The 25,065-nt window shown below is 39.2% G+C and overlaps 3 protein-coding genes across 5 annotated transcripts; all 3 read left to right on the top strand.

Annotated features, from left to right (window-relative positions):
* The first annotated feature begins 898 nt into the window (after nt 1-898).
* On the top strand, nt 899-9,171 carry sqor (sulfide quinone oxidoreductase). Its single transcript, XM_080027777.1, has 10 exons — nt 899-1,037; nt 1,894-2,098; nt 2,296-2,466; nt 4,122-4,175; nt 4,281-4,475; nt 4,584-4,793; nt 6,051-6,234; nt 7,525-7,592; nt 7,725-7,903; nt 7,997-9,171. The coding sequence occupies exons 2-10, from the start codon at nt 1,901-1,903 to the stop codon at nt 8,052-8,054; spliced, it is 1,317 nt and encodes a 438-aa protein (XP_079883903.1). The 5' UTR covers nt 899-1,037; nt 1,894-1,900; the 3' UTR covers nt 8,055-9,171.
* Nucleotides 9,172-9,933: 762 nt separating this feature from the next.
* On the top strand, nt 9,934-20,199 carry ctdspl2a (CTD (carboxy-terminal domain, RNA polymerase II, polypeptide A) small phosphatase like 2a). 3 transcript variants are annotated; one of them, XM_080028571.1, is made up of 13 exons: nt 9,934-10,073; nt 12,099-12,310; nt 13,530-13,665; nt 13,786-13,935; nt 14,029-14,256; nt 16,350-16,443; nt 16,930-17,041; nt 17,147-17,233; nt 17,341-17,403; nt 17,515-17,594; nt 18,070-18,196; nt 18,304-18,399; nt 19,328-20,199. In XM_080028571.1, exons 2-13 carry the CDS (start codon nt 12,122-12,124, stop codon nt 19,391-19,393), a joined length of 1,428 nt encoding a protein of 475 aa, XP_079884697.1. In that variant the 5' UTR covers nt 9,934-10,073; nt 12,099-12,121; the 3' UTR covers nt 19,394-20,199. The 3 variants fall into 3 exon arrangements, with proteins under 3 accessions (XP_079884697.1, XP_079884696.1, XP_079884698.1); XM_080028570.1 differs by having other exon boundaries at nt 9,934-10,077; XM_080028572.1 differs by lacking the exon at nt 9,934-10,073 and adding an exon at nt 10,206-10,292.
* Nucleotides 20,200-21,304: 1,105 nt separating this feature from the next.
* LOC307251229 (cysteine-rich motor neuron 1 protein) lies at nt 21,305-23,121 on the top strand (the record flags this gene model as incomplete). Its single annotated transcript, XM_080028549.1, has 4 exons — nt 21,305-21,638; nt 22,577-22,664; nt 22,746-22,941; nt 23,065-23,121. 4 exons carry the CDS (start codon nt 21,305-21,307, stop codon nt 23,119-23,121), a joined length of 675 nt encoding a protein of 224 aa, XP_079884675.1.
* Nucleotides 23,122-25,065: the final 1,944 nt, after the last annotated feature.

The following is a 25,065-nucleotide window of genomic DNA, read 5'->3' as shown; positions in this document are numbered from 1 at the left end:
GAGTGATAACAATACAAATGATACATTATCTACTAGATATTGAAATGGTGTCAGATCATTTGCAGATCTGACAAACCTAAAGCATAATTATTTCAACCATACATTTTACAAAAGATAATGCCTTTCCAGTGAATCTTGACATGATTCAGGATACATTCCTTTCCATTATTATGGTTACTGTACATTTTTACATGTCAACTCAGCATCGCTTCACAACCAAAGCTGTTTCACTCCACTGGGCTAGATCATTCCACAGACCTGTAAAGACAAACATAAACCAGGGTGTAGCCTATGTTACCAGTTTAGAGAGTTTATGAATAAATACTTGGCTACTATTCTGTTATTGACTGTGACATAGGTTAAACTGTATTTACCTAAGGATAATGTCAGGGAAATCAGAAATATTGATGCCCTTTTCACAGTTTTCAGCTCAGACTCCTGTCTGAACAGGTTCAGTTGTACAGCTTTTAGTTTAGAACTGGTTAGTGTGCCGATATTTGCGGTAGAAATGAAGCTAAACATGTTTACATTGGTCTCCATGCTGCATTGGCCAAAAGTAAACAAAACTGACAGCCGAGTCAGAGCAGACTAGGCTTTTTGCGAAGGCGGGTAGATAAGATAGGCAATAGTAGAAAACGAATGTGTTTTTTTTTAACAATAAACTATGAAAACCTTTTCTAGTAGACCTTGGAAATACACCTTTAAAACCGAGATTTAGCATAATATGTCCCCTTTTAGCCAAAGCACGGACGGTAGGCTACTCCGGGCAGTTCGTGTCGTTTGATTCGTCGAGCGGCCCAGGAGGCGGGGCTAGCGTTCTGATATTCAACTCGCATACGACCACCACTCTGTCCATCCATCGATGGGGCGGTGACTTGAAGTTAACACAGCACAGCCCAGCACGTACAACACAAGTTCGGTCTAGCTTCCCTTTCCTGCAGAGCGTTAACTAAGTTACTGGCTGAATTCTCCTGGGTCGTTTAAGCAAATTGTCTAAAGTGACAGTGAAACGGAACAGTAGCCTAGTATTGGTCAAGGTAAGTAGACTATTATATTGTCCGTCTTTCTCGACGTCAAGTCACGTTACGAACTACCTCAGTATACCTGTTAAGATTTGTTATGGAAGCGTAGTGAGTTTATTGCGCACCATGAAGCAGCAGTAGCGGTTCAGCTCAGGTAAGGCTTCGCAGAAGAAAATGTAAACATCCTAGTCTTAGTTAGGCTTATTTGTGCTTCTGCTATCTAGGCTACAGGTATCTGGCGACTGACCAACTAGTCTAGAGCATACTGAAGTAGACTAGTAGGCCTAGCCTGTTGTCAAAGAGGGGCGCCCTTAGCTCAGTTGGTAGGGCGTCATCCTCTCTGGGCCGGGCCCAGCAGCAGACCCGGGTTCGATTCCTGCCCGCGGTCGCTCTCTGCATGTCACTCCCCTCTCTGCCCCATTTCACCTCTGTCTCTCTGCACTGTCAATAAAGCATAAAAATGCCCAAAAAATATCTTAAAAAAAAGAGGTTAGAATATGTCACTCAAAGTGAAAGCAAGTCGAGTTACTAAATGTTGCTCTTCAGTGTGTCAAGAAAAGTAACTGTTACACATTTTGGTGTGTGTGTGTGTGTGTCTACGTCGTGTTTAGTAAGATCAATTTATGTGGGAGGGTCCCTTGTTGCAAATTGGGTTTATAAAGCCACAATCACATTTATGGTCTCATTGTTTCATAACTGCATGTAACTACTACATTACATAAATGTGGCCATAGTTTCTCTGCAGTAACCTACTTCTTTGTTCTGATCTGAGCAAAATGGAAAGAAGGCCTACAAGCTATAATTCCCAGACAGACTGAGACAGTATACCTGATTTGTTGCTAACCTTAAATAACCTGTCCTCATTGTTCAGACACAGAATGGCTGCATTGCGTTGTCTGAGGCAGTGCCAACCCATGGGCGTTGCTATCTCTCATATTCACACGAGCAGCCGAGCCACTGCCAAACAGCATTACAAAATGCTGGTACTCGGAGGAGGAACTGGGGGCATTACCATGAGTGCACGAATGAAGAGGATGTTGGGAGCTGAGAACGTGGCTGTTGTGGAGCCCAGTGAGGCAAGCATCCACAAGATTAGGATTGCTATCTATCGCTCCTCCCTTGGTCTATTGCTTGAACACAGTATAAAGTACTCATTGTGAAAAGTGGTAGCTTTTAACTAGTTTGACTGTGGAATCATGTTTGTATTTTCAGAATTACAGTATTTTCCCGTTATGTTAAACTGGTGTCTTTACAATGTTTCTATTTATTTCAGATGCACTACTATCAGCCAATATGGACCCTGGTTGGTGCCGGCGCTAAAACTCTCAAAGCATCAGGACGCTCCACCGCAAGTGTTATGCCTTCTGGAGTGAAGTGGGTGAAATCTAAAGTTCAGGAAATAAACCCAGACACTAACACTGTCCTCACAGACGATGGGACTGAAGTATGTTAGCTCTTGAAACCTGTTATATGATAGTGTTGTCTTGTTGCAGTTATAAAATTGCTTAAGAATTTGTCATCTAATGGCTAAATTGAATTATAGTTGCATATCTTAAAGCTACAACGAGTAAGTCGGCACGTTGGCGACACCTTTGAACAAAAGCGGTAGTATTTTTACGACGCCAGCTGTCGTGAAGCTCGTGCAGGGGGTGCAAGATTCAAATAATCAGGAAGCAATATAGTGCGTGCCGTGTCCGTGTGTTGAAAGTGTGAGGGCACCGGACTCTTTTCGGCTCGGTGAGAGTGGTTAGTGACACAGCATCAACTACACCTGATTGCAATGAGTTGATCCATTGTCACCTCTCACGGAGCTGAACGAGTATGTGTCCACACACAAAGCGAATGAACGAGAGACGGCAGTTAGTTATGGATCACGATGAGGTAATGTGTTTATGTTGTTGTAAATAATGACTATTTCAGATGAATAATGGTCATCTGATGATGCTGGTGAGGCAAAGTAAACTTTGTTTTAGTAGGCTACCGCTCATTCATTTAGGAGTAAACACTGCAGTCTAGGTTCACTCCGTGAAATTGTGTATAGGTTGCTTGGCAACGCCCTCCCGCCCGCCTATCACTCTCCCTTTTAGCTTTTCTACATTGCATTTTCTTTTTTTTCTTTGATGGTTCAGCCCCGTTAGTCATTATGACGACAAATAACTGTCTCAAACAAGGCTCCCGCGGGACAACGTCTCAATTTGCGGGACGTGTGAAAAGTAATGGAAATGCGATCTGGTCACCCTAGAAGTTAGAAGCATTGTTATTGAAAGTAAGCCCCCCTTTTTAAATGCGTGTTTTATAATCTGGCATTTATCCGATAGCTGTGAGGAGACAGCAGTCTCCGTTTGTCTGTGTGTGTTTGTCTGTGTGTGTATATCGGGCTGCTGGGCTCAGTGGCTCTGTGAAGGTGCTGCCTGCAGTGCTTCAGCGTTTGTCTTCCTGTTACTTCAAAATAAAAGCCAACTCACGTTTGTCAAGTGAAATGCTAATGTGAAGCCAGTGAAATGCTTTTAATGTGAAGCCGCAGCCTTAATGCTCTATTTGTTTAACAGTAGCTAACTTAACTGCTGCGCGCTGATCTAAAGATAGTGTTTTTTTAATATAGAAAGTCGTGTCTCTGGCATTACCGGTGGTGACACGAGTTTTTTTGCTAAAAAAACGGCACTTTGTCCCGCATTGTCCCGCACAAACGTAGTCTTTGTCCCACATCTGGTGAATTGGGATCTGGTCTCCCTATCCCCTTCCCTCACCTGGAGTGATAGGCTTCTCAAATCACGTTCCTGCGCCACACTGAAATCTGCGACCAATACGGATATGTGACCATAGAGCATGCACGCGTGAACCGAAAATCGGACTGGGTGTACGACCAGATCAAATGCAGTAATAAAAACTATATAAAAACGTCTTTCTTTGCACTGATGGTCTCGTTTGCTGTTAAAGGTAATTTATGATTATGAGAGGAAACATGAGGCTGTTTAAAAGATATTTAAATGTTACTCGTTGCCGCTTTAACATATTTATATATTGATTGCAATATTATTTCTAAATCATATGATGATTTCTGTGAATCTAGCATTACTTAGACTTTCTTTCACTCTACAGCTCTCCTATGAGTATTTGATTGTGGCTCTTGGTTTACAACTCCATTTTGAGAAGGTGACGTAAGGCTTTGGTAATTCTACTCTACACCTACCTAGTAAACTTTTTGCTATCGTATATAGATTCAATTACATCCCAGGAAACTTATTCTGTTCTATGTAGATCAAAGGACTGCCAGAAGGATTTGATCATCCAAACATTGGGTCGAACTACTCAGTCGAAACTGTGGATAAAACTTGGAAAGCACTGCAGAACTTCAAAGAGGGCAACGCTGTGTTCACTTTCCCAAATACTCCTGTAAAATGTGCTGGAGCACCACAGAAGATTATGTACCTATCAGATGCCTTTCTGAGAAAGGTACTTTCCCTAATGCACAGTTAATGCAGCCTAGTAGCCTACATTTTGAAACTATCTCACCTTTTTTTTAACATTCTAAATGAAGATTTTTGTACATTTCTATCCAAGACAGGAAAAAGGGCAAAGGCCAATGTGATATACAACACATCGCTGCCTGTGATTTTTGGGGTCAAGAAATATGCTGACGCATTGTGGAAAATTGTGAAAGAACGTGACCTACAAGTAAACTTAAGGCAAAATCTGATTGAAGTGCGGGCAGACAAGCAGGAAGCTGTGTTCGAAAATCTGGACAAACCAGGTGAAACCAAAGTGATAGAGGTAACTATGACTTTACCTCAACTGTAACTTTTACATAGTAATATATATATATTTTTTTTAAATCTTTATTTAAAAGGGACAATGTACAGTTAGAACATAAATGTTGCCATTTGATGCACTATACCAGATTATAGCTTTAAGCTAATTTGCATCTGTAGTCCCTTGGCAGGTCACAAAAATACAACACAGTAACAAGACAGATTATTAGTATACAGGGATAAAACACCACAACAACATGGCTACACACGTCTGCGTGCAACTCCCCCCACCTTCCTCATCCCACCCACGCCCACACACACAAAAACAAGTCTAAGGACCAAATTAGTGGTTGCAGAGCTGAGCAGCTTTTAACAGATTTTTTAGGTTAGATTTGAAGACTCTGAGAGAGCTACTGCCCCTTACGGCGTCAGGTAAGGTATTCCACTGGTTTGTGGCTCTTACAGAAAAAGCAGATTGCCCCGCTACAGTGCGGCGAAATGGTATGGTACAATCTCGTATGGAGGATATTCTAGTGGATCTGATGGAATTTGACGAGCGAGCGTGGACAAAAACACATAATGACTGTGGGGCCAAACCATTTAAAATTTTATAGACCATACACAAATTGACGAATAACCTAAAATTCTCAAAGCTCAATAACTCATGTTTCTCAAGTATCCTACAATGATGATAACGAATTGGCTTTTTGTCCAGTGTTTTTAAGGTTTGTTTGTATAAAGACTCCAGAGGTCTCAAAGTAGATTCACCAGCCTGCCCCCAGCAGGTGATACAATATGACATGCTCTTTATTCATACGGTGATCACTTACATAATGTGCACGTTTCATAAAGACGATCTCTGTCAGCAGCTTTGCATGTAATCGGTAAATAAACTTATTGTAGTATCCCGACATTTTAATCCAATCAGAAGAGAGAACGCTTCAAACCGACACTCGTCTCACTCATATATAGTATATACACTCCATGGTCTCACTGCCGGTGCACGTCAGAGCAACAGATGGGTGAATGTGTATGCGCCTACAACGTCGGAGCAGGTTAAAATCCTTCCCAATGTCTGTTTTGATGGTTTTTATTATGTTTTATCACAATTACTTATCTGAGATGATGCTAGATAACTTGCTGCTTGAAGACCGCAGTGCATTAATGTTGTGACGTAGGGACGAGCGAGGGGACTGCTAACTGCAGTAACTGACAGGAAGTTAGCTAAAAGAACCATTCCGCTTACAGCACCTTTAACTTTACTGTTTTGCTATACTAGTATGAAATGCTTCATGTCACACCACCAATGGGACCCATTCAAGCGATAAAAGGCAGTCCACTGGCAGATGAGGGCGGCTGGTTGGATGTCGACAAAGAAAGCCTCCAACACAAGAGGTATCCTAATGTGTTTGGGATTGGAGACTGTACCAACTTGCCTACATCCAAAACGGGCGCGGCTGTCGGTATGTGATTATTATGGATTATTGTGTCGTTATAGTCCATGGGCCACGTCCCAACATGTCACTTATCAGTACCATCTGGGTGGGCAAATTGTAGTTGGGATTTTTTTATATCCTACACCCGTAGAAGGGGTTTGATATTATAGACCTTTTATTTTGGTAGCTTTTTAGTGGTTATCCTCTCTTAAAGTATAGGCTATGCATGTGATTAGATGTGATTGATTGGATGTGATTGAATCAATATGCAAATTTGCATATTGATTCAAACATTTCTGAAAATTTTAATGTAAAAAATTATTATTTTAATATAAGTAATCGACTGGCAAAGTTTCATGATATCTATAAATTCAAAATGTTAACCTATTCACCTACAGTGTCTCTCTTCAATTACAGTAGTCTATACTTTAAGAGGGGATAACCACACTTAAAAGCTACCAATATAAAAGGTCTATCACATCAAAACCTCCTCCGGGGATGTATAGGATATAATGAATCCCAACTAGAATATGCCCGACCAGATGGTACCGATATCTGGTATATACGTATATGGACTATTAGTTTGAACGTTGCATTAAGACAATACTGGAAATCGCTGTGTTGCTACACAACTATAGAGTCAGAATTCCATATTTAAAAGAACTATTATGTGATTAAAATGAAAGCAAAAAGGAACTAAAACAAATAACTACAAAAAACAAAGCAATGAGTCTACAACAATAAAACTACTATTGGCGATTATAACAATTACCACAGTTAAACACACTATTGTAAACTATCTAAACTAATTGACCTTTGTAGTCCGGGAAAGAACCTGTCTGATTTATCACTACCAGGGAAGTCTGAAACTAGGTTCTCTTGCATTGTCTTTCCTTGTTGCGCTCCTATAGTGAGCCCCCTATTGTTCTGATGATATGCACCAGTTTAAATTAAAAAATTAAACAGCTACCTAGCCCAAGAACATGTAAATTTAAAAAAAAGTTTGCCATAGCAAACTTCTCCCGATAAAGATATTAAAATCAGGGAAGAATGTATACCAAATTCATATTGTTTGCTTTGGTCCAGGGAGACAGATAAGTGGATTATGACCAGTATGTACACCAGTGGTAAGGCACATAAGAATAACTATGTTGTCCTCTGTGCACTGCATTGTGTGAGAGTAGTATCTTAAATAATTGATATGTGGTGTGGATTTGGGACACATAGTCTTCTAAATTCCCCAAAATACTAAATTTACTCATATTGAGAAAGCACTACAAAATTAATAATTTCCTAAATCTGTTCTCTCATTCTCAGCTGCACAGTCGGGTATCTTGAACAGAACCATCAGCAAAATACTGAAAAATGAGAAGCCAGATAAGAAGGTAAGTGGCACAAAGATAAACTATAACAGGCTACATCTTTGATTTTGAAGAATGTTATAACTTTTTTTAGATTATTATTTATATAAATATAAATACATGCTAATACATCATCAGTCATCTTCTTATTCTCAGTATGATGGCTACACCTCGTGCCCTTTGGTAACAAGCTACAACACAGTCATTCTGGCAGAGTTTGACTACAATGGTCAACCACTGGAAACCTTCCCCATCAACCAAGCCAAAGAAAGAAGAAGCTTGTACTACATGAAAGCTGATGTGATGCCTCACCTCTATTGGCATGGGATGCTGCGGTATGTATAAACTGTAGTTCATTAAGTTAGTTGTACAAACACTTACTGCACCTTTCCCTACGTTTTATTATTATTCTTTATTCATCTTACCAGGGGCCTATGGGGTGGACCAGGGCCATACAGGAAACTCCTTCATCTTGGGATGAAATGAAGCTACTTCATCAATTTGCATGTTAATTAGTTACATTCCCTAAATATTTACGGAAAAAAGTAAATCCACCATTCTCTAACATGTTGGATACACAGTGGCAACATTTTGACTAATCACCAAAAGGTTTGTTCGAAGTATTGTAACTATTTACATTTTAATTGAGGTTTAGGTAAACCTGTGGTAAGTGGTGCACTGATTTTATCATGAAGTAAAATGAGTCCCTAAAGAGTTGCTCACAGTGCAGAAAAAAGTATTTCCTACTTTCATCAAACCCATTATCTATTCAGCAATGACATTTGTATAGGAGCCTCAGGTGTGCCAACTTGCTCTTTTTTGTTGTTTTAACTATCATGGAATGTAAATTGCATACCATTTTTGTCTGACACTTTTATACTTAATCATTACATTTTATAAAAGAACAATTAAAACAACTTTATGTTTTTGCTGGGTATTGGGGCAATGCCCAGAACGACAACAGTATCCATGGTCTACCAGTGTTGACACTCGCCACTAAACACCGTATACTTACTCTGGTGCAAGCGAAGTGTAATAATAATGTATGTAGGGTTTCTAATAATTTTAAAATGTTAACAGTCTTCATGTCTGTCTCTCTTAAATGCAGCAGAATCCAATCTGTGACTATAATTTGTTCTATCACACATTTGATTGGTTGTGTAAGGGAATGCTTAACCATTTACATGCAAACCACTGCAAGGGCTTTTCTTATATTTTTACATCAGTCAGATTGACTGTCCCATCATGGTTGTGGTTTTAAGTGTTTTAAGATAAAATAAAGCTTTCGTCCAGTTGCCCAAGCATCATATCAGCAGGACAACACTTAGTCATTCAAACTGACAATGTTTGTTTTAATAAATGATAATTGTTTGTCAAGATTTTCTTGGAAATGCAGCAACATGCACATTGTCTGTTTTTCTCTTCATTGCTGGTGCAACGCTTAGACAGCCAGAACTGATCTTGGGCTGTCTACAGTAAAACACCCCGCATTGAACAATTCAAATTAATGTGTATTTTTGCTTGTTTGTATTCCCGGTTTGATTTTTCTACGGTACTTCAGGACTCACTGAAAGTAAGCTGAAAACTAAACAGATCGAAAGTTGACTGATCCATTGTCATCCTTGGCTTATTTTCACACTGTAGCCTATACCACATTGTAATGATTTTTCAACACTGCATTCCACATGTAATGATTTTGAAACTGAAAACATGTTGTATGCATTATTATAAAAGCAAAGAATGCAAAACATTTGATCCAAAATTATTACACAGCTGTTTCTACAGGTTAAATTTAAGTCCATTATGAATGTAATTTATGACACATTTTACATCCAATCTGTAACAATGTAAGGCTTTGAAGGAAATTTGAGTCTGGAAATGACTTGCAAAGTAAATTAATTTAGGCTTTTTACATTAAGAATTATATGGCTCCATGTTGGTTTTGTATAGGCTATTTGTTTGAATGAAAGTCTGGAATTTAAAGCAACTATATTAAAGTAATCCAAATCATTTTAAGACTTGTCAAAATGGTATTGTCACTTTTAGAAGATTTAGACTTGTAATGTGTAAAATTCAAATAATTGGATTGGATTTTAGACTTTTGAAGGACCTGCAGAAGCCCTGAATAAATTTCATTCATATTATTTAAGAAATAACTGCAATTTGTACATTGCTCTGTGTGTCTTAGGTATTCATACAACAAACACTACCAGCGGGGATAACGTGGCTTTAGTCCAGCTGCGCACACAAACACACACCATAGCCATTTTCCCGTTGTAGTCGACTCTCCGCCACGTTGGTTTCCCTACGTGTGTGTCGCAGTCTCTTGCGCACTACTAACGTTATGTTTGTGCTGAGGCGGGAAATGGCGTCCGCAGACATAGTGGATCAGTGACTAACTACTGAGCAACAAGACACGGCCCCGACCTCTACCGGTGGCCGACACGGTCGCGGCCGAGAACTGACAACGCAGCGGATACTTTGGAAGAGCTCCCTGGATCAACAGTAGGTAACAAACAACGTCAATGTGTAAACAAAAAGGTTTGTCCCCCTCCCTTCCCCGGCAGCTAGTTAGCGGCTAACGTTAGCCAGCGAAGGGGGCGTAGTCTAATAGCTGGATATAGTTATGGAAGCGAACAAAATATTAGGTGTCATGTTTGTCTATTTTACCGAGGAATTCTCCGGTTGTTAACCCGTTACATACTCATGTTCACATGGATAAATGTGAGTGAAGTGAATATTGTCACGGCCTTGCTTTTGCTGTCGTTTGCGGTTTGTTAGATTGAAAGCTAACTAGCGGCTTGTGTGCACTAGCTAAGGCACAGACCGCATCTGGTCTAGGTTACAGAAGGATACATTCAAATTGATGGGTACATTAAATGTCAGCTGAGGTTACAGGGACACATTGTTTTGTGGCTCCACATGTGGGACACCACTGTTAAAGCAGTGGTGGCTGTACGCTAGTATTTCGATGCTGAACCATAGACTACATTTGCTAAACATCAGCAGCTGGCTAACATTAGCTGTAGCTGACGTCGTCGGTGTAGCCCGTCCGATGTTACATAACCACAGAAGCAATGATGTTATGCTACCAGATATGATTTAGCAACCATTAGCTTATAAACCCGATCTGCATATATACACAAAGAGTGTTTGTACCAAAAACCAGTTCCATTTAACACTTTAAAGTCCCTGTCATATGATCCAATTACGAATAATATTTATCACATACACCGCCCACTCCACTCACCGGTCCGCCTCACATGCATTAAGAACAACTTGTGCTCCAAACTTCTCCAACTCTTTAACCGAAAAACCTAAATATCCGCTTGATTGTACGATAAACTGAGATTTTTTCCACAGCTTTAGTTTGCTGCCAGACAGCCCTTTATTTGTGTCACTCCGCCAATCTGCTGCTCGACTCAGAGCTATTGCGAATTATTTAAGAGACCAGAAAGTAGGTTTATACCTATCTGTAAAATGTCCCACTCTGGGTACATATCTTGGCCCCGATTCTTATCAACGTAAGTCCTTTTTGGGACATTTTTGTTTTTCATTTTACAACTGCTGTGACTGTGTTCATGCAGAAGTCTTCATATTTGCTAAATGCTAATGATTTCTGGCCAATTAATGAATTTTAACCTCAATTCATATATTGACACTATAATGCACTATATATTCAAATTTAAAGAGTTAAAATCCTTAAAATAAAGATGAATATGGTTTGTATGGTGAGGACTGAAGTTGGAAAAATACAAAACAAATGGTACAAAGCTACATTCATGTTATATTTATCTACATATCAATTTTAGGTATCACAATCACTGCCTTAGGAGGCAGTGTGATTTTTTTTTTTAAAGGATGCACCAAAGGTTAAGATAACGTTTTTCAAGTTGTTATCTGCTGAACCCAGGAGTTGTTTAGCTACTTACATTTTAACTTATCGTAAGTAATTATTTGCATATATTATTGCAGTGGCAACCTGTGGCAGTGATTGAGTCCTTATTAGTAAAAAGTGTCACAAGTCCTCCCTGAACAGAAGTGTAATAATATTAATTTATTGCACAATAATTGACGATCGTAGATAAACATAACAGCATTTTAAGATTAGACGCAGAAGACAACTCTCATTGCATACATTTTAATAAGCATATGATAAAGTACAAAAATATGTCTGAAAAATGAATTTATACTATCATTAAAGTACAATTTTTAAAGGGCAGTGGTATGAAGTGCAGTACTTTTTCGGTACTGACCAAATTTAGTCTGTGGCACAAGTTATCAAAAACAAAGTATCACATATCTTGTCGAATATATAACCGAAATATTTCAGACAATTTTTATTCTGGCAGAGTTTTTCAAAGCTACCGGTACTTATGATTTGAACAACCTGTCACATTTCACAACCTGGTGTTTTTTTGTTCAGTGCAAACAATCTCTTTGTAGAAAAATATATCTATATTTTCAGAGTATTGAATTGTTTTCATTATGAAATCAATGTTTCTTAACTTTTTTTTCCACCCTTGTCAGATTTTTCTATGTGACGGTGGAGCATGATGAGGCTGAGAGTGCGTAAAGCTCCTCAGCAGCCGAACTTGGGCCGTCGAAGCCACCCGTCCCAGGCCAAACGGAAACACTGTGAGGTGGAGCCATCCCCGCTGAGAGGTCGAGGCAAGATGCAGAAGAATGAGACAGGCCTGTTCTCCACCATTAAAAAATTCATCCGTGGAAATGCTGTCAAGGTGGGCTTACATCAGTGTTAACGACTGCTTTTTCACTAACGGTGTAACAAATACACGTATTCGTACCGAACCGCAATATGTAATTATGGCATAAATAGTGTCAAGATGGCGTAAATATGCCAAATGTACAGGCTTGTTTCGATTGCGGTGTGGAACTTTCACTTTTATTTGAGAATTATTTTATTTATTTGAGACCTTGGTTGTTTGGGGCAGTATTTTCTTTTCTATACTGAAACATACCTATAGACTGTAATTGTAGTTAATGCTGCACGCAGTTATTATTATTTTTTTTGCATTTTTGCACTTAATCAAACTGTACCTTACAGAACCGAAGTGTGACTTCAAATCCGAAGTACATACCGAACCTTGACTTTTGTGTACCGTTACACCCCTATCTTTTACTATTTACTTTTGTTTTGCTCTTGAACATAGTAATACACTTTAGGAGCACAGAGAAGAAGCTGTGACTCCGCAGCATTCTGTGCTAATGGTTATGTGAAACAGGGACTCGCATAATAAGAAGGTTTTTTAGACACTAACTAGAAGGTTTCTACTCAGCCAACATTGTTTCTTAGTGGCTTTAAACATGTTTCTGTGAACTTCCTCTATTTTCATTCTGACAGCTGTTGGAGATAATGAGAAACAGTCAGCTAGTTACCAACTGTAAAACCACACAGTGAAGTAAGTGTATTAACAGAAAAAAGAAGAGCATTTCTCTAAAAGAAAAACGTGTTGCCAATTTAACGTATCGGTCCCATATCTGAAAAAAGTAACTGAGTCACTTTATGTAAAGATCTTACCAGGTTGAACTATCGCTGACTATTTCTCCCCCATCACTTATTTTAACCACCAATATAAAAATAAATTATTGCCCCCTGGCCCTGACTAACGTAATGTCATTACATTGTATGTGTTTTAGTGTTGATAAGGTTGGAATGACAAATAAAGGAACCTTTTTAGATGTTATCAAATCAACACTTATACATATAAATACTTTTATACTACATCATAGTTGCTGTCATTTGGAATTCTTTGATGTTCAAATGACAACAATACTATTTCATGTTTGTTTTTTCTGAAACATGAAAGTGTATTGTATTTCTCATTATGATCAATTGTAGATTTTCATATTGAAAGACTAAAAAGCATTTGAAATGTTAATTATGTGAACATTTTGTAACCTTGACTGTATCTGTTTTTTGTTCTCTAATTCTCTCAGGTGGAGCAGGAGATCCCCGCCAAGAGGAGCCGTATTGATTGTAATGCTAAAGGCGATCTAATCACTTCAACACCACAGACTAGAGGCCTTTCCAACAAACCAGTTTCCAGAGTTTGCCGGAAAAGTCCAACTAAAGGTAAAAGAAATGTCTCATCTTGACTATAGCGTTACAGATGGCATGCTTTTTCCCAAGATGCAAAGGTACAAAAAAGGAATGGTGTACACATATGTTTTGTTTGTTTGGTTGTTATGACAGAGACTACAATGACGTGCAACAGTAAACCCATGAAACCAAACGGTAAACTAGAGGCCCCCGTAGAGGCAGTGAGCAGCCCACCACGCACCACCCTGCTGGGAACCATCTTCTCTCCAGTCTTCAACTTTTTCTCACCAGCAACTAAAACCGGTAACACTAAATAATCATAGAAAATTATGTCTGAATCATATCTATATCTGTGGTATGTGACAAACGCTGACCCCTGTTGTCATTTGCATTCAGTCACACCTGGTTCAGAGTCCCCTGGCCAAGCAGTAGAGGCAGAGGAAATCATGAAACAACTGGACATCGAGCAGGCAGAAGAAATGCCGAGCAGCACTCTCACATCCACAGAGGGCTTCACTCCGTGTCACACCGCTCCCATACTCCCACAGAGGCTTCAGATTAACTCTGATACAAGTATAGAAGAAGGGGAAATCGTCACGGAAACTGACATGCCACCACTGACGGGTACGACCGCTCTCTAATTAGACCTCAGCTTGTGGGAAACTTTCTATTTTTCAGTAGTGTGTTAGTAGATACTTACAAGCATGTAAAGTGTATCACATGGACGTCATCATAATATGCTTTTAGATGTTATTTAAGTTTTAATAATTTATTTATTGTTGGAGGTTTACTATTTTAAACCTTTTTTATGACTGAAGATTTATAAATATGACACTGCTCTTTGAAGATCTATACGTCAGTTTTGACAGTGTCTTTAACAATCAAACAAACTTTTAATATAATTGTAACCTCCGTTATATTATTTAACAGTAGACAGCTGAAGTCAAACTGGAACGTCCAGGTACTGTTTCAGCTGTTAGAAAATGTTGTTGACATGTGTAAATATGTATATATATTTATATATACAGTCATATGAAAAAGTTTGGGAACCCCTCTCAGCCGGCATTATAATTGACTCTGCTTTCACACAAAAAAGATAAAAGTGGTATGTCTTTCATTTACCAGGAACAGCTAAGTACTGGGATGTTTTCCAAACAAAGATTTTTTGAAAAGCAGTATTTAGTTTTATGAAATTAAATAAAATGTGAAAAACTGGCTGTGCAAAAATATGGGAACCCTTGTGGTCTTGCTGATTTTAATGCATGTAACAGCATGTAAAACTGAGGACTTTAAACACAAAATTGGTTGGATTATGTTGTTAAGCCTTGAACCTCATATAAAGGTCTGTTTAATCATGATAAAAGGTATTTTAGGTGCCTAAATGCAAGTTCCACTTCTCTTTGACTCTCTGCAGAAGTGAGACAGAATGCGATCATCAAAACAGCTCCCAAAAGATCTTAAAAACAAAGATTATTCATTGTCATGGTTTAGCGGAAGGCTACAAGAAGCTTTCCCAAAGGTTTCAATTGTCAATTTCTACTGTAAGGAACGTTGTCAGGGAATGGAAGGACACAGGCACAGTTGCAGTTAAACCCAGGTCTAGCAGACCAAGAAAAGTACAAGAGCGGCATATGCGGCGGATTGTGAGAATGGTTGCACACAACCCAAAGATCACCTCCAAAGACCTGCAAGAACATCTGGCTGCAGATTGTGTATCTGTATATGGTTCTACAATTCAGTGCAATTTGCACCAAAACATCTGTATGGCCGGGTGATGAGAAGGAAGCCCTTTCTGCGCCCACGCCACAGATACAGTTGCATGGAGTATGCAAAAGCTCATTTAGATAAACCAGCTTCATATTGGAAGAAAATGCTTTGGACTGATGAGACAAAAATTAAGTTATTTGGTCTTTATAAAAAGCAGATGTTTTGGTGCAAATTGCGCTGAATTGTTGAACGATGTACAGATACACAATCTGCAGCCAGATGTTCTTGCAGGCCTTTGGAAGTGATCTGTGGGTTGTGTGCAACCATTCTCACAATCCTCCACCTATGCCGCTCCTGTTTTTTTCTTGGTCTGCCATGCCTGGGTTTAACTGCCACTATGCCTGTGTCCTTCCATTTCCTGACAACGTTCCCTACAGTCGAAATTGACAATTGAAACCTTTGGGAAAGCTTCTTGTAGCCTTCCCCTAAACCATGACAATGAACAATCTTTGTTTTTCAGATCTTTTGGGAGCTGTTTTGATAATCCCATTCTGTCTCACTTCAGCAGAGAGTCAAAGAGAAGTGCAACTTGCATTTAGGCACCTAAAATAAATTTTCTCATGATTAAACAGACATTTCTATGAGGTTCAAGGCTTAACAACATAATCCAACCAACTTTGTGTTTAAAGTCATCAGTTTTACATGCTGTTACAGGCATTAAAATCAACAAAACCACAAGGGTTCCTATATTTTTGCACAGCCAGCTTTTCACATTTTATTTTATTTCATACAACCAAATACTGCTTTTCAAAAAATCTTTGTTTGGAAAACATCCCAGTACTTAGCTGTTCCTGGTAAATTAAAGACATACCACTTTTATATTTTTTTTGTGAAAGCAGAGTCAATTATAATGCCGGCTGAGAGGGGTTCCCAAACTTTTTCATATTACTGTATATATATATAAAAAACGTTAAATTTTCACTTCTTTTCCATTTCTCTGTCTTCATCAGTTCCTGGTTGTGTGCCAGACGGTGTTTACACACACGCGTTACCTCCTGCTCCTGCAGAAGCTACATATGATGAGGACTGGGAAGTTTTTGATCCGTAAGTAGATTTAATGATGAGGTAAATTTAGTCATCAGAAATTTTGACAGACTTAATTTAAAATCACGTCCAAGGTGACATTGAATGTTGGTGTGGGAACATAGCTTGCTGCAATGTAGAGCTTTGTTAACCACTAGATGGCCACACAAACCCATCTGCTAGCCTGTGTATGAATGAATACTATGTGTTGACATGTGACACCATGTTTACTCCACTACTACTTCTTTGGACTTAAGATGTTCAGTTTAATCTACTTATAAACATTTAACATGTTTGAAAACCAGGAATTTATACGTGGAAATTGAAATAGGCATTTCCTGTTTAGTTGTGAAGAGACAAATTGGGCATCCTGTCTATCCACACTTCAACCATGATGATCGATACTATATTGACACAGTTCTAAAAGAGTTGCTCTTTGTTGAGACGATACTTGTTTGTTTTGTTAATTAAGGTTTTTGTCGATGTCTTTGTTTCTCTGCATTAAAGGTACTTCTTCATCAAGCACGTGCCTCCGCTGACAGAAGAGCAGTTAACGCGCAAACCAGCGCTACCTTTAAAAACACGCAGCACACCGGAGTTTTCTCTCGTCTTGGATCTAGTAAGCAGTGAACGGTTTCTTGTGTTGTGTCTCATATTCAGAGGTTAATTGACTTTCATGTTGTTGTTTTTCCCCTACTGATTTTCCTTTGGTTTCTGTCGTCAGGATGAAACTCTGGTCCACTGTAGTTTGAATGAGCTAGAAGACGCAGCCCTGACATTCCCTGTGCTCTTTCAAGATGTTATCTACCAGGTATAACTGTCAAATGTCATTCTCGGTCCCAAAGCTCTCCAATTATTGGCTGGTGTGATAACATTTCTTTTCTATGTTTTTTTTCCTTCTTTTTTTGTGATTTAAAGGTGTATGTTCGGTTGAGGCCCTTTTTCCGCGAGTTCCTTGAGCGCATGTCTCAGATGTATGAGGTGAGATAATGCCCCTTTAATTCCCAAGAGACTCCAGACAGTATTTGTTTTAATTGGACCTCCTCCATGTTGACATATTACTCATTTATTGCTGTCCTTTTAAACTTTCAGATTATTCTCTTCACGGCATCAAAGAAAGTCTACGCCGACAAGTTGCTCAACATCCTGGATCCAAAGAAACAGTTGGTCAGGTCAGTGACGACACAAAGACTCTGAACCATCTTTAGAATAAGTGATTTTGAATGAATTTGTTAGCAGGACAAAGAAGATTCTAGTTTAGTATGCCTTAACACCATATTTATTGATGCTTATATTTTATCTTCCATACACACCAATGCTTTCTGATCTGGCCATACACACCTTTCATGGCTGTTTTACCTAAATTTCAACCATAAATACAATATGTAAAATAGTCTGGTTGGACACAAGAGCAACTTCCTCTTTCTTCTGACAATTGAAAGGAAGAACCTGTTTTGCGAATAATAATCAGACATTCACATAATTATTATTATACATTATTTTTGTTTTTTTTATTTTCCCACACGACACGCTAAGGAGGTTATGTTTTCAGTTCCATTTGTTTGTGTTTTTTAGACATAAAAAAAAACTTGTTGAACAGATTTCAAGATAACTGAAGAACATTCCTTCATTCTGTGTTGTTTTCAGGCACAGGCTATTTCGCGAGCACTGTGTGTGTGTTCAAGGAAATTATATTAAAGACCTTAACATTCTCGGGCGGGATCTTTCCAAGACGATAATAATCGACAACTCACCCCAAGCCTTCGCTTATCAGGTAAAGTGTTGTCCCACCAACAAGTTAAGCAGTTTAAAACAAACAAAAAATAACTTCAATGTTTTTGTATCTAGATACTGAAGCAATATATGTTGTGTGTATTTCAGCTTTCCAATGGAATCCCTATAGAGAGCTGGTTTGTGGATAGAAATGACAATGAGCTTCTAAAGCTTGTTCCTTTCCTCGAGAAGCTCGTGGAGCTGGTATGTATTCTGACTTTAAATGTTGTGGCCTACGTCTAGTTCAACCATTGATAACAGCCTAATGATATGGGTGGTGTGTTGTGAATATCCAACCCACTCTTACCTACCTGCACAGTCCCTTTTATACAGATATTAGAGAAAATAAAATCAGTGTTGAGTAGGGGTGTGCCCGTGTAAACGGTTAGTAAATCATAACCATTTAGGAAAAATCAATAATAAACAAAAAGCTTTTTCTTTTCTTTTTTTCAATGACTTAAATGTGTTCTGGAAACACGCATTAATCCATTTCAAATCAGAAAGTTCACAAACTATTTGGAGAAGATAAAAGCTAGTCTGCAGAATCCGCTTGCCCCGTTCAGTGTGTGTGTGTGTATCAGCCAGCACTGTGGACACGCAACAGATACATGCGTGTGTGCGCAGTCACAGCCACGGCAGAGAGATGAAAGATAAACTGAAGATTGACAAAACCCAGTCGACATGAACAATGCTCTAAGTGGGTGTAAAAAGACCAAACTTTATCTATACTCCTGTTCAACCTGCATAAACGTGGACTTGTAGAAAGTGATAGGCTATTTATATATGTCCTTTCACAGAGTAGAAATTAATGAAGGCAATAAAGGCGAACAAACAGGTGTGTGTGTGTGTGTGTGTGTGTGTGTGTGTGTGTGTGTGTGTGTGTGTGTGTGTGTGTGTGTGTGTGTGTGTGTGTGTGTGTGTGTGTGTGTGCAAGAACAACAATGCTAAAACTAATGCAGTAAATAATAAATCCTTCTTGAATTTAATGTATCGTGTTCAGTTTTTGTCCAAAGAGAGATGTTGACTGTTCAATTGTGAAACTTGAGGCCTTAGTCAACAACAATGAGTTAAAAAGTTTGTAGTTTCTTGTAGTTTTCTGAATGTTTCCATCTTTTCTCATTCTTCATCACAGAACGAAGATGTCAGACCGCACATCCGAGAGCAGTTTCGATTGCACTGCCTCCTTCCTCCAGACTGATGACCTCCAGTTTGTCTTTCAGTCTGAGATGGTATCAACATTAGAAGGAAATATTCAATCGATTTTTCTGTGCAAACACAACTTTGCCATTATTTTAGTTTTATTCTATTATTTTTTTAAATCATGCAAAACATGTAAAATTGAAAACCATGTGTGAGTCAAAAGGCCCTGGATGTTTTTATAAAATCAGACAGAGAACAAAGAGACCTGCTCACCGCGGCAGACTTTTCCCTTTTTGCTCACTTCTTTCTAGACTTTGAAGACGACCTCCTGGAAGGTATTTTGTCTTTTTAAGAATGATTTTGGATTGACAAAACTGAATGTCATGCAGTGTTGGATTACATGGACCTTGGTGGCTTCAGCCTGACCTTGAACGGCCAGTCGAACCTGTATAATATTCTCTCTACTTACTTGTAAATATATGTACATAATTTTTTTTTCCTCAAGGTTTTTAAGTCGTTTAATTTTCACTTCAGATTTTAGTATGTATTCTTTGATTCGGTTGCTTTTTATAAACCAACATGTTAGTGTTTTGTTTGAAGTTGTTGATAAACGGCTGCTTTTCTGTCGTATGCCTGCATTATTCCTGTGATGCTTTACTCCATTACATGCAGTGTCTGTAAGGTGCAGTTTGAAAAATGTATCTTTGGGAGAAAAATGTTTCTGAAACAAAATATTTTAAAGTCATGTAATGTAAACAAAAATAGGGTATCAACTGAATACAAAGCCATAATGGCTGAATTTAAATTTTGGAGATTTGTATTTGCGAGTCCATTTCGGATTTCAACATCTCGATCGTCCTCTTTAATGAGGGAGGGGTGAGTGTGGGGAGGGGGACGGGGGGGTTCAGGCATCTTGCACTTTGACATCCAGCCCTTTGTAAGTTGATGTAAAATGTTGTCACTTTTCTACACGGGTGTGTATCACCTCAATTTGTTATGTGGGGTAAGAAAAAATTAAATTGTAGCACCAGCAAATTGCCAACATGTTTGCTTTGAAATCTTGTTTTCCAGGACGTCTCTTATGTGGGATCCTTATGATGTAGGAGTCACAAGTTTTGACTATTGAATGATCACTCCTGTTGTATTCAGTGTTACGTAATGGTTCCCTTGAAAATAAATTTGTTTTTATACGACTGAGCTTCCTATAAGTAAAATACATTACATGGGTATAATTATGAACAAAAGACGTAGGGATTATAAAAGTTTCAGAATCAAATTGCTTTTTAACAATTACAACTTATTTCTTACTGCTACACATTAGGAATCACAGTCCTGTTAGGCAGCAGTAGGAGAGTGAATTTTCACAGGAGCTGCACTTTTAACTGCCTGCTCAACCAAATGGTAGAGCACATTTTGAGTCACCATATCTTCTTGAGAGGCGTGCTAAACTTAACTCAACCTGATTGAGCCATCTCTACCATTCGGCTGACATGTTATCCTTAAAAAAAACTTCCAGACTCCCTTGACAGATATATTCATTGTCTACTTTGTACACGACCAGCCAACGTTTTTATTCAGAGATATGACATTTACGAGACGTCCTGATCAGATAACCTGCTGGTGCCTTAATTCTTTTGTTCTTTCAAGAAATAGGTCATTACCTGATTGTTGGTGTGCACTGAATTACCCCTTTCTAAGGTCATGCGACTCTAAAAATACAAAGGGGGCCAGTATTCATCACAAGACTTATCTGTGTTCGGGAGGAATAATTATTTCAAAACAAAATCCCCCTGTTGATAGTGTGAAGATAAGACGTGGGGGATAATTAACTGTGTATTTAAACTAAATCCATTCCCTCCTCTATTGGCTGCTGGTGGGGGTGGAGGTTGTGGATCATATACTATGAAGGTGTATAAAGGTGTTGGCAGGTGTTGTTCTAACCCCAGGGTAACATCAAGGTCGTTCAAGGATGTGTATGCTGTTTTTTCTAAGTGTCGTCTTGTTGGGGGCGTTGGGGTCAGAGGAAGCGCCCTCTGCAGCAGCACCGCAGCTCCAGGCTTTGCACTGCCCGCCTTGTGACCGCATCCACTGCTCCTCCCGGCGGGCGCTGAAGCTCCAGTGTAAAGGCGGTGTCACGACGGGCGTGTGTGGCTGCTGCCCAGTGTGCGCCAGAGCAGCGGGGGAGAGCTGCGGAGGAACCTGGGACTATCTGGGCAAGTGTGACGAGGGCCTGGTGTGCGTCTACCAGGACGCAGCAGCAGCTGACAAGGCAGACGGAGAGCACAAAGGGCTTTGTGAAGCAGGTGAGGTCATGGTTCACAACCTTATTTAGTATCAAGCAGAATGTGGCTCTGATTTTTTTGTTTTTTGTTGCATTGATTACTATATTATAAGCCACTGTAAGATAAGATAAGAATAACTTTATTTTAACACACACTCATTGATAGGCCCACATCCTATTTAAAACAAGATCCAGCAATGTATAAATTATTGCTTGACTAAAAATAATATTGATGCCTACTTCAAGTATCAAAAAGTAACATGTTTATGTAGTGTTGCACCTTCCAAAAAAATTAAATTCACAAAGTGCTTCACAATAAGACGCTTAATTAAAAATTAAGACAATAAATAATACCATTTAAAAAAACATCCAATCAGGCAACAGTGGACTAACGCAGGAGAACATTCAATAGTATTTTTAGGACGAAACAAATTTCCAATTGAAAAGCTTGGTCTTCAGTTGCTTTTTTAAATACCCATCATGCAGTATAATTGCTTCCGTCAATATTATATATCTATTTTAATATTGTATTATTATTATTGATCAAGTGTTCATGCATTTTATTGTTGCATTAAATATAAAATACTTGAACTTACCTCAACATTGTTCTCAAGTGCAGAACTTGTATCAATGTGCTAGAGTAAGCCATTGTAGATGGAACTGTTCCAATGTGGTAAATGTTTATGATCTGTGAAGACTGATAGTGCGGTCAAGGCTTCCTTTGATTCAAAGGGTTCTACTAACAGTTCGGCCATAATTACACATCTTATCTGGGAAGAGTTGACACCGTTAATGATACGGTATCAGACGTAGTATTAGATAAGAAGTTTTCATGTTGTCATCGCTGCTCAGGAAAAGACGTAAATATTAAATTTTTTATATATTCCAATGTGTTGTGAATGGCAAGGCTCAATCTCTTGTTTCTCATTCAGTTTTGTATTTCAAATGTGCTTTGTGCAGTGATTGAATCCTTGGATCCAGAGATATGTTACCCGGAGTGCACAAAGGAATACTGTCAGGCCAACCCATCTGAGATCTGCTCTGCCAGGTGACAAAAAATAAATTAAATTCCTTTTTATATCTTCTCCTGCTACATTCCTAACATAAATCTGAATTTGCTGCAATGTAGGCTAGTGTCTCTGGAGAAGACAGCGTGCCAGGGCTCCTGCCAACACACCTCCTGTTCAAGCTGTCTGCTGCTGAAACCCCCATCATGCCCTCAGACCTGCAGCCCCTCTGACTCATCCTGCCTAAAACACTTCGGGAAATGTGTGCAGAAGCACGTGACCGCAACTCATTATCCAGTGTGCCACAACAACCTACAGGTAAGAGGGAGACAAAGAGTGCAAATGCTACCACAGATCACATGTATTTCTTCATTATACTGTACTGCCTTAAAATACTTCCCCCCTTAATGCAACACTGTGTCTTTCTTTTTCTCTATGTAGGGTAATCCTGAGGGGCATTTTCTGTGTTTGGTCCCGGCCTGTCCAAATGCACTTTAGTAAACCCCCATGTAAAGAGCAGAAACCCTGAGGAATACAGCTCATGTAGCAAAATGCAAAAAAGGCAGCTATTTTTAAACCTTGTGAACAACTTTAAAATTCTTAATACAACAATCACATTTTGTTTTCAGTGTAAACCCGAATAAATATCTTGGAAATAAATTGTATGTATTTTTGATCATGAATTAAAATTGTTTCTCTTACTGTTCTGAAATGTTGTAGTCCAGACCACGTAAACTGGGATCAAGTCATGACTAAATCCAGAGTGTATCGAAAGCAAGACAAGAACACAACTGTGAGGGGTTCAGCCCAAGTCAAGACCAAGACCAGACCAGTGTTACCCCTTTCACACCAACTGGAACCAAGTCCCACACTGCATGACTCATTTAGGATAAAATGTGGAACATGCAAAACACTCCTTAAATTGATCAACGTTCCCATAAAAACAAATTATGTTCCTTAGTTTGCCATATACTGTATACATGTGTATGCATTAGGCTAAGTGATATCCAAGTTTTTATCTTGAAAGGTGTTGAAACAAAGTCCTCATTGTCTGAGACCGAGACAAAACCGAGTAAAAATGCAGTCTATTCCGAGTCTAAGAACTACAACACTGTAGTGAGGTTACATGGCAGGATTTAGCATTTGTTTTAACAAAGTATATTGGATGTGTTGTATATCTTATGTTTAGACCAGGCAGAGGGACAGTTTTCCCCTCAGTGACATAAAGTTCACAAGTTGACCCTCTGGGTTAATGATAAAAACACTTGGGCTGCCTCTGAAATAATTAGCTGTTCTTCACTAAACATGTACAGTACGCTTTCTCTATTGGAAATATAACTCTATGTGTCAGGGCTGAGTTAATTCCGCAATTTAGTGAATAGATGATGGTAATCTGTTAATGAAGCACTGATAAACACAATACTTTATGTCATCTGCCTAGTGTCAGATACAGTCTTTAGCGGCATGGCTCTAGAGACGATAACGTTGATCTGACGGATTGCCAGGAAATTTTGTTTAGACGTTCATGTTCCCGTCAGGTTAATTTCCCATCAGCATCAGCTGTACTATGTGTTGAGAGTTAAAGGGATAGTTCAGAATTTTTGAAGTGGTTATTGTTTTACCTTAATGAGCTAGCGGTCAGTGCAGTGAATTTAAGGAGTATGGGGGAGATCTCACTGTAGCAGAAGCCAGCCTTGTACTGTTGTAGAGTAGCCTGGCTCCGCCCGCCTACCTACTTCCGCTCAATTTTCATTTCACTTAAAGCTACTGCGAGTAAGTCGGCACGTTGGCGACACCTTTGAACAAAAGCGGTAGTATTATTACGACGCCAGCTGTCGTGAAGCTGTTTTGTAGCTCGTGCAGGCGTGCAAGATTCAAATAATCAGGAAGCAATATGGTGCGTGTCCGTGTGTTGAAAGTGTGAGGGCACCGGACTCTTTTCGGCTCCGTGAGTCTATGGGTGACACAGCATCAACTAATGCCAGTAAGTGCTAAACACACCTGATTGCAATGAGTTGATGCATTGTCACCTCTCACGGAGCTGAACGAGTCCCTGTGTCCTCACACAAAGCGAATGAACGAGAGATGGCAGTTAGCATGGATCACGATGAGGTAATGTGTTTATGTTGTAAATAATGACTATTTCCGATGAATAATGGTCATCTGATGATGCTGGTGAGGCAAAGTAAACTTTGTTTTAGTAGGCTACCGCTCATTCATTTAGGAGTAAACACTGCAGTCTAGTTTCGCTGCGTGAAATTGTGTATACGTTGCTTGGCAACGCCCTCCCGCCCGACTATCACTCTCCCTTTTAGCTTTTCTTCATTGCATTTTCTTTTTTTTTCTTTTATGGTTCAGCCCCGTTATCGGTCATTATGACGACAAACAACTGTCTCAAACAAGGCTCCCGCTCCCCTTCCCTCACCTGGAGGGATAGGCTTC

This window comes from Ammodytes marinus (genome assembly GCF_949987685.1).
Source record: "Ammodytes marinus genome assembly, chromosome: 5".
NCBI classification, from domain to species: domain Eukaryota; kingdom Metazoa; phylum Chordata; class Actinopteri; order Uranoscopiformes; family Ammodytidae; genus Ammodytes; species Ammodytes marinus.
The sequence above is the reverse complement of the archived record's forward strand: the minus strand, read 5'-3'. Positions and strand labels throughout refer to the sequence as shown.

Coding starts and splice junctions, on each gene's coding strand:
- sqor (XM_080027777.1), top strand. CDS start 1,901: ATGGCTGCATTGCGTTGTCTGAGGCAGTGCCAACCCATGGGCGTTGCT. Junction 2,467..4,121: donor TCACAGACGATGGGACTGAA/GTATGTTAGCTC, acceptor TTCACTCTACAG/CTCTCCTATGAGTATTTGAT. Junction 7,593..7,724: donor ATGAGAAGCCAGATAAGAAG/GTAAGTGGCACA, acceptor TCTTATTCTCAG/TATGATGGCTACACCTCGTG.
- ctdspl2a (XM_080028571.1), top strand. CDS start 12,122: ATGATGAGGCTGAGAGTGCGTAAAGCTCCTCAGCAGCCGAACTTGGGC. Junction 12,311..13,529: donor TCCGTGGAAATGCTGTCAAG/GTGGGCTTACAT, acceptor TAATTCTCTCAG/GTGGAGCAGGAGATCCCCGC. Junction 13,936..14,028: donor CTCACCAGCAACTAAAACCG/GTAACACTAAAT, acceptor ATTTGCATTCAG/TCACACCTGGTTCAGAGTCC.